This window comes from Propithecus coquereli, unplaced genomic scaffold, assembly GCF_000956105.1.
Source record: "Propithecus coquereli isolate 6110/MARCELLA unplaced genomic scaffold, Pcoq_1.0 Scaffold608, whole genome shotgun sequence".
Classification (NCBI taxonomy): Eukaryota; Metazoa; Chordata; class Mammalia; order Primates; family Indriidae; genus Propithecus; species Propithecus coquereli.
Window position 1 is genome coordinate 65,399 of NW_012152041.1, and position 12,235 is coordinate 77,633.

The 12,235-nt window shown below is 43.9% G+C and overlaps 1 protein-coding gene across 1 annotated transcript; it reads left to right on the plus strand.

The window, feature by feature from the left end:
- The first annotated feature begins 5,935 nt into the window (after window positions 1–5,935).
- On the plus strand, window positions 5,936–11,618 carry CTSL (cathepsin L). Its single transcript, XM_012659384.1, has 8 exons — window positions 5,936–5,993; window positions 7,083–7,221; window positions 7,522–7,644; window positions 7,745–7,891; window positions 8,078–8,302; window positions 8,772–8,934; window positions 10,594–10,711; window positions 11,224–11,618. Exons 2-8 carry the CDS (start codon window positions 7,096–7,098, stop codon window positions 11,321–11,323), a joined length of 1,002 nt encoding a protein of 333 aa, XP_012514838.1. The 5' UTR covers window positions 5,936–5,993; window positions 7,083–7,095; the 3' UTR covers window positions 11,324–11,618.
- The last annotated feature ends 617 nt before the right edge of the window (window positions 11,619–12,235 follow it).

The following is a 12,235-nucleotide window of genomic DNA, read 5'->3' on the forward strand; positions in this document are numbered from 1 at the left end:
TTGTCACATGCCCTGTTACTTTTCTGAGTTGTCTGATAGTTCTATCTAAAATCTTCAGTGACGTATCTTATGCTATTACCCCAGCAAGGGTGTTTCAGTGATCTGGGGCACTCTAACATTCCAAAACATCTTTAAGGAGAATAATAGAAGTTCTGTGCCGGGGAATGTACGCTACACACCACTTAACTTATCCCCCTTAATCCCCACAATATCCACAGAGCAGGCATTTCTAATTTTCCTGTCATAGGTGAGGAAATGGAGGCTCTACAGATTTAAGTGCCTTGCTCAAGGTCACATGACTGAAGAAGCAGAACAATGATTTCAACCCAAAAGTATTTAATTCCAAAATCAGCATTCTTAATTACTCTGTTTTGTTGATCATTGTCTGTCTGTGCCTGTCAATCATTGTGCTCACTACTCACCTTACAAACAATAAATCCTAAATAAATATTTGTAGAATGAATGAATACTATCTCCCCTGAAGACCTGAGGACTAGAGGCATAATGGCGGAATGGCGGGTCACTGTTTTATTTCATAGTTCATTGAAATATCACGGCCAGTGGCCTTGTGGCCTCTAAGGGGTCCAGCCACTGTGCAGCTCCCTGGTACAGGAGTGAGAATTCCTTGCTTACTTGCAGAAACACTTTGTGTTGAGAGTTTTGTAGGATTTTTTTCTCTTTCATTTTCTTTTCTTCTTTTACTCTCTCTCCCTCCCTCCCTCTCTCTCTCTTTCTTTCCTTCTTTCCTTCTTTCCTTTTTTTCTTGTATCCTGCATTCTAGGTCAACCAGCTTAAGCTGTTACAAAGGTAGAAATTCTGAATTAAGTAGAAATCATGAACAAAATGTGTTTCAGAAGGGAAAAAAACTAAATCTAACCTCAAATGGGAAACTTCCTTCCCAAAATATTAAAGTCTTAAAAATAATGACTGGCATTGTTTCTCCTAATAGGAAACCAAAGTCATGTGTCTATAGATGTCTGATTTTCATTGACTTCAAACGATTTCTGACTTGGTGGCACAGCTCAGCATCCCGTCCTCTCTCTCCTCTTCTCATGGAGTCAGTCCTTTCTCTTGAGTCAGGAAGTTATCTGGACAGTGTCCTTTCTGTCTGCATTGCTGCTTTCCTTCCTCCACAGCTTGCGTTTGCTCCCTCTAGCTGTGTAGCACACTTCCCCCCAGGATGCTCTGGCCACACTGACCAGGTGTCTCCATCTCTGTTGCTTCTCTTTCCCCTGAATGCCTTTGTGAATTTTCTTGAATCTGTGACATTCTTGTGAGTGCTAAACACTAAGCACCTTCTCAAAAGTAGACCCGTGTTCTAAACAGTCCCTACAGTCGGGATTCCAGGGAAGGTCAGCTGGCTCCCACCCCTCAGAGCCACTTTGCTGTGGAAGGCGTTGTTTACGGTCACTTGGGACCTTGGAAAGACATTCAGGAAGAGAGTTATGACGTCTGAATTTCTGGGGATGTTTTTAGTGGGGATGAATTCAATGTAACCTGTGGATTATTGATGAGTTTCTAGAAAGACTTATGAACTGTTCTTTTAGCCACTTGGGACCAGACCTCTAAATCACAAATGAGAGCACAGGGAGCACAAATGAGAGTAGTCACGGGGCAGGCTGGGGGATGCTGATGGAAGTGGGGAGGGCCTGCAGCCACTGTGCACGTGCTTGTCTCAAAGTGGTGAGGAGGCCCCACCCGAATGCATGAGCACTGGGGCCTGACCCATCACAACCCCATGGTACGGGAGACAGGATGTGACCGTCCTCCCACAGGTCAGAGTTATTGTTAGTCAAGATAGGAGTACAACATGCATTCCCACTCCTGACTCCACCTGATTGCCATAAATAGAGGTCATGGTGGTGTTAGTTTGTTCTGAACCTGGGGGGCACTTCAGTCACGTTTCATCAGATTCAAGATTTGCTGAAAATACTAGCACATTCGCCAACCAATGAGGAGTCACCTACAAGTAACTCAAGGGCATTAGTCCTGCTCCCCACACAAGGGAGTTCTGTATCCCAGTGACTGCTTTGGGCAAACTTGGGCTGGCCTGTGGGTTTCAGTTCCTCCATCTAGACAAGGAAACCTTCCTCATGACTGACAAAAGCAGGGGTGGGTTTTTATCATCAGCATTGCACCAGGCCAGATGTCCAGTCACTAGGGTGGTTCTCTAGAAGACAGCATGATCAGCAATTACTGTTAGCAGAGGACTGGCTTCTATGGTGCCATGTTGTTGCTAGTAGTTTTCATTACAGCAACTCCAATGTGGGAGACCTTACCCAGAGAAGGCAAAAACCAAAGCCTGTGCCCTCAAGGAGGCTATGAGAAATAAAGAGGCCCAATGCCAGCCCCTCTGGTGGAGGAAGCTGGAAATGGCAAGAGGGACCACCCATGGGCTACAGCCCCAACACTCAGGTTGTGCCCACGTGACTCGCTCTGGGCAGATCAGTTATGGGCCGATTTCTTCAGGCCACAGTTGTGGATAATGGCCTGGATTCCTACCTCTAGGTACAATGCAGTCGTCATAATCTCATCGAATCAACAAGCTCTTCTGGTCTGCTATTATGCCCAGGCAAAAAAGTGATCTGGGCCACCCAAGAAGCTGGCAAGCACCCCAGGGCTTGTTTAGTAAGTGGCAGAACATGTGTTCATTCTGCAGGTGCTCATGACATCTTCCCTGGATCAGGTGCCAGAGGCTTTGGCTTCATCAGCTGTCTGCCTAACAAGGCTGAAAGGTTGCTTTTTAATTCCTTCACAAATAATAGGATCAACATTTTCCCCCTGCTGGTGAGGAATGGTGTTCCTGAGAGCTGGGAGGACAGAATCCAGCTTCTAAGGCTCTTCAGCTAAGCAGATGCTATAGAGCAAAGCCAACAACTCTCTCTCCGCAATCTCAGTAGTCTCTCTCATACTCCCTGTTAGGGAAATCCTCAAGGACCAGACGAGGTCTAAGCTTTCAGTGGAAACTTGGAGCTGTTTCAATGAACATCTAGGGATCCTACAATCTGCAAAGCTAGAAGCAAGACAAATGTGGGTACTTCAGGCACATAATGCTACAAAGATACTGCTTTTATTTCCTAAGAACATAAACTTAAATATTGCTACAGTTTCAATGTCTGTGCCCCCAAAAACTCATGTTGAAACTTATCTCCAGTGTGGCAGTATTGAAAGATGGGGCCTTTCAAGAGGTGATCAGATCATGCGGGCTCTGTCCTCATGAATGGATTGATGCATTCATGGATCAACGGATTAATAAATTATCTTGGCAGTGGGGCTGTTTGCTTTACAAGAAGGGGAAGAGAGACCTGAGCTAGCACCTCAGCCCCCTCCCCACGTGATTCCCCTAGCCACCTCGGGACCTTGCAGAGCCCCCACCAGAAAAAAGACCTTCACCAGAAATATCCCCTGGACCTTGGACTTCCCAGCTTCTTAAAATGTAAGGAATAAATTTTGTTATAAATTACACAGTTTCAGGTATTCTACTGCAAGCAACAGAAAAGAAACTAAGACAAATATCATAGTTAAAATGTATTCTACATGTTCTGACTAGTTTTCCAGGGAAGTAAGCCATAAAGAAGAGAAACAGGCACCCCATGAACCCCCAAAGAGCCATTCAACTATAACTGCTTTCCCCTAGAACAAAAACTTGTATTCTTAACATCGAGGAAAGACATGGTTCTGACACCCCGAGCCTAATGACCAGCTGCCTCTTGCCTGGACACAAGTGTGATACCACTACAGGGCATTTCAGTGGGTTGCCATTGTTGCCCTCCCAAAACATGTAGCAAAGTCTGGATTTTTCACACATGGAGGGGATAACTATATATACACCTAGAAATATATGCACACGCACATAAATGTAGACATATTTTAATACATAGAAAAATGTTTCCTCTCTAAATAAATACACCCACACATGTAACATAATGATTAAAATATAGATTTTTTAGAAAAGGAATAATCACCAAATACAATAGTCAAATTCATATAGACGGGAAATAGAATGGTGGGTCCTGATTTTACTGACATATAATTTACGTACAATAAGATGCTTCCATTTTAAGTGTACAGTTTGATGCATATTGACAAATGTCTAAACTCATGTAACTAATACAACAATCAAAATTTAGAGCATTTCTGTAACTGCAAGAGTTGTACAAAAATATTTACACGGGCTTTTTCATAGTAGCCTCAAACTAGACCCCAAATGTTCATCAGTACGTGAATGGATCTTTAAAAGTTTCTTATGCCACTTCCCAATCTGTCCTCCTACTCCTGGACTCCAAACCTTAGGTAACCACTATCTGCTTTCTTCTAGATAAATTAGATTGTTAAAAAGAATTTCATAACAATGGAATCATATAGTCTGTACACTTTTGTATCTGGCTTATTTTGTTCAGCATAATGGTTTTGATTCATTTATGCTGTTGCATGTAGTTTGATGTATTTTGTTCCTTTTTGTTGTTGGATAGTATTCCATTAGATGGATACACCAGAATTGGTTCATCTGTTCACCTGGTGATGACATTTGGGTTCACTCAGGCTACTATGAATAAAGCTGCTATAAACATTCTTAAAAAAAAAAAAAAAAGAATGGTGGATACTGTGCCTGGGGGTAGGGGAATGGGGAGTTATTGTGTACCGAGTGCAGAGTTTCAGTTTAGGAAAACAGAAAAGTTCAGGAAATAAATGGTGGTGATGGTTGCACAACAATGTGAATGTACCTAATGCCACTGAACTATGCACCCGAAATGGTTAAAATGTTATGATGTGTGTATTTTACCCCAATTAAAAAATTATAAGTGTGATTGTATTTCTAGAAGAGCTATCAATTTAATCTTAAGTCGAAGTAAGTTTACAAACAAATGCAGTATGACTTCATTTTTAACAAAGTGATCAAAATGTGCATAGAAAAAGGTTATGGGGGAAAGAGCATGAGGTAATGATTTTTTTCCCCTAAAAGTTATTTTTTATAATGAATGTTTTTTATGTAATAAAAAATGACAAAGGTTTAGAATGTTTCTGGGTTGTGTTCCTTAAATCCTTAATTACATAAATTAATATCTACATTATATAAAGATATATCCTTTTTCCTTTATCTAAAACGTTTCCCCATAACATTTTGTACTTAAATCCTGATATTAAGTATCATTAAATTTCTTAAATCTCAAGAGAAGCATTTTTGTTATCAAAGAGGGTATCATAATCCATAACCCAGAGAGTGGGGGAATAATAGCAGTTGCCAATATTCTCAATCGCTTTTTCCTTTTTATCAACGGAACATCTCTGTAAACAACTCATTCCGTCTTTTGCGAAAAAGACGTGGGGGAAGAATCCCTGAACGGAGAAGACTGGAAAGTCTGCATTACAAAATACCACGTGGGCTCTGGAGAATCAGTCAGCCCCTTCCCTCCTGCAGTTTGGTCTTGACTCCTGCAAGGGTGCCTTTCCCTACCAGATTCTTCCAGAACCCGACTACATGCCACCCCGAAACAGGGAGATAATGTTTCTGCCCGCGGGCTCTGCATTCTTCCACGCGACTCCACCTTTGCTGTGGACCAAACAGGACCCACTAGACTGGAGTCTACGGCCCTGCAGGAGATTTTAACCAAAAACTCTAGGACTAATGGAAAAGCGCGGTTAGGCTGATAACCGCGCTGGCTGTAAACTTCTTTACACTAACCACCCGCCCAGCACATTATGTCGAACACTTAGTTTTTCCGACCCTCCCCTGCGCGGCCCCTCCCCCCGGGTCCACTGAGGCAGGAGCGCCCCGCCCTGGCACCGACAGGGACTCGGCTGAGTCACATGCTGGGTCAGAAGGCCATGGGGGCCCCGCCCAGCGGCCGGGCCAGCCAATCGCAGTGCAGGAAGGCTGTGCGGGCGGGGTCGGCCTCCTGGCGCCTTAAAGCCGGAGTCAAGCGCAGCTGGGCCAGAACCGCGAACCTCAGCAGGCTGGGAGCTGCGGAGTGCGCCTGCGCAGCTGCGAGCCGGTGAGCGCCCCGGGCCAGGCCCAGTCAGAGCGGGACAGGGACTGGAGGAGGGGACCCCCTGCAGGGACACAGTCAAGCAGTGGGAGCGGCTCCCGGGAACAAGGGCGTCTCCCCTGAGCGCTGCCAGCTTGGAGGTCGGAAAGCGGGGGAGGGCGGTTTAGGGACCCCAGGGAGGCGCCGAGGCCACTCGGGGGGTCCCAGGTTGAGCGGTCAGCCAGCCTGCGTGGACCTCAGCCGGGCCACTAAGCGGGCCGCGCCGACTCAAGGCCTGTCCAGGCCGGAAGGGACAACTCGCCCCCCGCACGCCAGAATGCTGTGCTCCCACTGGAGCCACCGCGACGTCATCTGGCCACAGCAAGCCTGAGTAGGGAGCGGGCAGCGCGTCCCCTGTCCAGCCATGCCTGGAGGCCCGCGAGCTGACTGCTCCTTTCGGGCACTGACCCTGGGGGCTCTGGCTTCCCGCGGCCAGGCTACGTGACCCTGGCTCCGGTTTTGGGGAGCGAGTGGGGCTGTTGGTGGCACAGGCCCAACTGTGGGTTTGCGGGAGCCGTGGGTGTTCTCCTTCCCAGTTTCTCCAGGGAAGGCATTCAGTAAAGACTTTATTCAAGGAGGGGAGATTGAAAGACATACCTCATCTGCTGTATTGTACATTAGCACAGAGGTGTGAGGTGGTCTCCTAAATCTTGGAGATCTTTTTGATCCTACTTGGGATCCCACATTCTTATTAGTGAGGTTTTGCCTGAGAGACCTCAGTAGCATTGGTACAAAACCTGGGCCAGCTGTTTCCTAGTTGTTGCCTTCAGCCTCTGAGCCATAAGGTACCGTCACACCCTTCTCATACCCTAAATTAAAATCCCATACCCTGTTTCCATCCCTGGAGCTCTGGACAGGTGGCTTTTCACAGTGTTGACTCCATCTAATATCTCCAGGGGCCTGTTTTTCTTCAACCACATCCTAGCTTCTTCTACAGTCTTGGGTAAATGCTTAGGAAAATAAATATTTTTATTCTACCACGGTGGCCTTAATTGGCATAAAATAGATTTTAGAAGGATTGGTCTAATCAGATACTCAATTCTTTTCCTTTCATAGGTTTTTTTGAAACATGCGTCTTTTACTCATCCTGGCTGCCTTTTGCGTGGGAATAACCTCAGCTGCTCCAACACTTGATTGCAGTGTAGATGCACAATGGTGTCAGTGGAAGGCAAAACACAGAAGACTATATGGCATGGTTGGTAACATCTGAAACTGTTCAGAGAGACCCTGGAGAGGATGGTCCTTGCTACTGGAAGTTTATAGCCAGAGAGTAGCTTCTAGAGGCTAGTTCTTACCAACACAGTAACCTAACAGCACCTGTTGTGAGCAACTGTGAACATATGTCCCAACATGTGTCTCAGCTTGGAGAACAGCTCCCAGAAGTATCAGTCATCCCTGGCCATGGTTTTTGTCCATCTGTTCGCAAATCCAGTTGGTAAGCATGGATTGGGATTTAAGTAGAAATAAAGACCATCAGTTTTATGTGTGCCTCTAGAATGAAGAAGGATGGAGGAGAGCAGTGTGGGAGAAGAATAAGAAAATGATTGAACTGCACAATCAGGAATACAGCCAAGGGAAACACAGCTTCACCATGGCAATGAACGCCTTTGGTGACATGGTGAGTGTGGTGTGGATTGCTGAACTCTGGGTTTCGTCTCCTCAGTTCTTTACCAAAATAATCTCTTGCTTTGCAATGTTTTATTTACTTTTCCTTGAAGACCAATGAAGAATTCAGGCAGGTGATGAATGGCTTTCGAAACCAGAAGCACAGGAAGGGGAAAGTGTTCCAAGAGCCTCTGTTTCTTGAGGTCCCCAAATCTGTGGACTGGAGAGAGAAAGGCTATGTGACTCCTGTGAAGAATCAGGTGAGAAGCTGTCAGATTCAGTCCTCCTGTCTCTGCAGGAAAGTCAAGAGGCAGTTGACATCTGTGCTTTGGTAGACTGTGGATCGATGTGTAGTTCACTGTTTTTCAAAGAGTATTCAAGATATGAGCTGTTGTCAAGTCTTGCTATTTGTTTTGTGTGTGACAGCTGATTAATTTCCTTTTTAGGGTCAGTGTGGTTCTTGTTGGGCTTTTAGTGCAACTGGTGCCCTTGAAGGACAGATGTTCCAGAAAACTGGCAGACTTGTCTCGCTGAGTGAGCAGAACCTGGTGGACTGCTCTCGGCCTCAAGGCAACGATGGCTGCAATGGTGGCCTGATGGACTACGCCTTTCAGTATGTTAAGGAGAACGGAGGCCTGGACTCTGAGGAATCCTATCCATATGATGCAATGGTAAATGGAGCATCTTATCTTGTCATTCCAGCTGTGCTATTGGAAAGAGGAACGCTTCCGGGGATAAGATACCTTTTTCAGAGTTCACATTTCGTATGGTAAAATCTGTATCTGCAAACTGTCAGTATTGTTATTATAAATTTTTAACCTTTGCATAGTTCTCTGATTTGATGATTAGCATATTGCTGTTCTTCTATATAACATGCAGAATATACAAACCATTCTACATATAATACAAATTTCTCCATTGTAAAAAATTTCTTGTGAGCAAATAAACCTAGGGAGCCTCATTGAAGAAACTTAAGCTAATTTTCCATTTGAAATCAACTAATGGCAATTTAGCTCCTGGGCTGATTTATAACAGTGTTGCTAAGTTACAAAGTACTAAGTGTTGTGGTCCTAACTCATGTTGTGTTCACCAGGAAGTGGATGGCAGTAATGAAGTCTGTTTTCCCTTTACCTTTAAAAGGATGAATCCTGTAAGTACAATCCTGAGTATTCTGTTGCTAATGACACTGGCTTCGTGGACATCCCTAGACAGGAGAAAGCCCTGATGAAGGCATTAGCAACTGTGGGGCCCATCTCTGTTGCCATCGATGCAGGCCATGAGTCCTTCCAGTTCTATAAAGAAGGTGAGCCTTGTTCTTTATAGAGATTGAAGCAGAAAAAGTATAATATAAAACCACCATGACATACCAGTATGATGGACTCTTTGGTGTTTAAAATTCAGTGTAGATATTTGGGTGCATGGATTTAACATAGTTGTTCATTCTTTATGTGCAGTATTTGTACCTGATGTTTCCATTTGACTTTATGTTGACCATATCTCCATGAATTTAATAAGTACTTCATAATTTTTAAAAATAGCTACATAGTTTATTGTATAGTTTAATTTTCTTTTTTTTTTTTTTTTTTTTTTTTGAGACAAAGTCTCACTCTGTTGCCCAGGCCAGAGTGCCGTGGCGTCAGCCTAGCTCACAGCAACCTCAAACTCCTGGGCTCAAGCGATCCTACTGCCTCAGCCTCCCGAGTAGCTGGAACTACAGGCATGTACCACCATGCCCGGCTAATTTTTTCTCTCTCTATATATTTTACTTGTCCAGATAATTTCTTTCTATTTTTAGTAGAGATGGGGTCTTGCTCTTGCTCAGGCTGGTCTTGAACTCCTGACCTTGAGCAATCCACCCACCTCGGCCTCCCAGAGTACTAGGATTACAGGCGTGAGCCACCGCGCCCAGCCCAATTTTCTTAAATATTCTCTAATTGTTGGATGTTTATAATTTTTCCAAAGATTTTTACTTCCATAATTAAATCTGAAAGGAACCTCTTGATCAAGGATTTTAGGGTTCTGTGCTAGGTTTTCTTTTGGGGAGGTGGCGGGGGCAGACAGGATCTTGCTTTGTCACCCAGCCTACAGTGCAGTGGCATCATCATAGCTCACTGCAACCTCGATCTCCTGGGCTCAGATGATCCTCCTGCCTTAGCTTCCTGAGTAGTTGGGTCTACAGGTATGCACCACCATGCCTGGCTATTTTTTCTATTTTTTTGTAGAGGCAGGGGCCTTGTTATGTTGCTCAGGGTGGTCTGGAGCTCCTGGCCTCAAGCAGTCCTTCCACCTCAGCCTCCCAAAGTGCTAGGATTACAGGCATGGGCCACTGTGCCGAGCCTATGCTGTTTTTTAGACTGACATCTGAGAGTGGAATTGCAAGCTTACAAAGAGTGGTCTTTTATGCTTCTAGGCAAGTTTTTTTTTAAATATTTTGTAAATTTTTAATTATTATGGGTACATAATGGTTGTATATCTTTATAGGGTACACGGAATGTTTTGCTACAGGCATACAATGTATATTAATCAAATCTGGATAATTGGGGTATCCATCACCTCAGGCATTTACCATTTCTTTGTGTTAGGCACATTCTGATTCCACTCTTAGTTATTTTAAAGTATACCTAATTTGTTGATTATAGTCACTTTGTTGTGCTGTCAAATATTGTTCATTCTATCTAGCTATCTGACTATATTTTTGTACCCATTAACTATCCCTACTTTAAAGTAGGGACCTAAAGTAGGCAAGTTTTTTAATGAAAGGATTTATGCTAATTTGTATTTCTGTGAGTTTTAGACATGGGCCTACATTCCTAGCCTTGATAATTATAGGTCTTATTGTTGCGTCCTATCTGGAATGTATGTCATGTCACTGAATTGAGCTGCCTCCCTTACTGTGGTAATGGGAGGTACTGGCAGGTGTCCCCTGGAGCTTCTCACCCCAGCAGTCATTCTATTCTCCCAGGCATTTATTTTGAGCCAAACTGCAGCAGTGAAGACGTGGATCATGGTGTTCTGGTGGTTGGCTACGGATTAGAAAGAGCAGAATCGGACAGCAGTAAATATTGGCTGGTGAAGAACAGGTATAAATTGCCAAAAATGCTTATTTGAAATTAAAAAGGGAATTCTTGTTTGCAATCAGTATTTGGATGCAGTTCCACAAAGCTTTAAGCACACTTCTGAAATCCCAAAAGTCTTTATCCCACTTAGGTTGAACCAGACTATTAATATTTGATTGTAACATTAAGATACTGTCCCAGACATCTTAGGGGTATTAATGTGGTATTTGTACCACTGTATTTCTAAATTCTAAAGATATTCTTATTTCTGAAACATAACCTGGCTGGAAAGCCATCCTATCCTTTTTCTGTCTGATTTTGCAGTTTGCGAAAGGTCATAGTTTTGCGTCTGGGACAGAAGTTATGTGCAGATTTAGACTCATCAATTTATAAAGGATAAACAAGAACATGTGCCTCTCCTGATTTCTCTCTGTTAAGTCTGTGGCCACTGGCACACTGTTCTAAGTTAGGTGTTCTGTTAATGAACCAATGCGCTTTGTTCTCTCTATGAAATGGAAATCCTGCTCTCCTTTCAGCTGGGGTGAAGAATGGGGCATGAATGGTTACGTAAAGATGGCCAAAGACCGGAGAAACCACTGCGGAATTGCCACGGCAGCCAGCTATCCCACCGTATGAGCCGACAGATGGTGGTGGGGAAGCAGTTGACTGGGGACAGCGTGTCCAGAGGAGGAATTTTATCTTAAAACTGACCAACCCCTACCATGTGGGATACACACTTGAATCATTGAAGATCCAAGTGTGATTTGAATTCTGTGACATTTGAACACTGGTAAAATGTTACCTCTATTTTAATTACTGCTATAATCATGTTCGTATTAATATTATTGATTCACTTACTGACTTTGGATTTTTGTTTTTAAGAGGATGTATAGATTTTTACTTGTTTAAATAAAACTTAATTTCAAATGTAGTGGTGGGGCTTCTTTCTGTTTTTAATGCACTTTTTGTGTAGTCACGTGTAACTGGGCTCTGAAGACATAACTGCCATGCTGGTGGTTCACTGCGAGGAAGAATGCGTAGCCTCCAGCTCTTCTAGTCACAGATTCGCAGATCTTATGTCAGCTGTCCAGTGGCTGTGCTGACCCAATCCTCGATTCAAACAAATTTGACAAACTATAAGGACAGAGGAAAGTTGTTTTAATAAGGAAAAAATTCACTCTTTAGAAAAGTGAACAGACATACGTGATTTCGATACTAGATAATGGCTTTAGAACTCGTGTGCATTTCACCCAAGATGGTTGCAACCCAGTCAAGTTACAGGACAAAAGTCTTGGAGCATCTTTCCCAAGTGCTGGTGAAACCCTGTGGCCACTTTGCAGTTGAGGCAGAATAGGTACTAGTGGATTCCCAAGGTTTGAGTCCACAAGCGATGAGGGATACACTCCAGGGTTTGAGGCTGGGCTTTACAGATGGGGTGCTGGCCTCAGAAGGTGGGAGACAGGTGAGAGGATCAGAAATGAGAGTCTGTGGCTGCTTTTACACCAAGCTACCTAATCCTTGAATTTTAAAAAAAAAGATAGGAAAAAC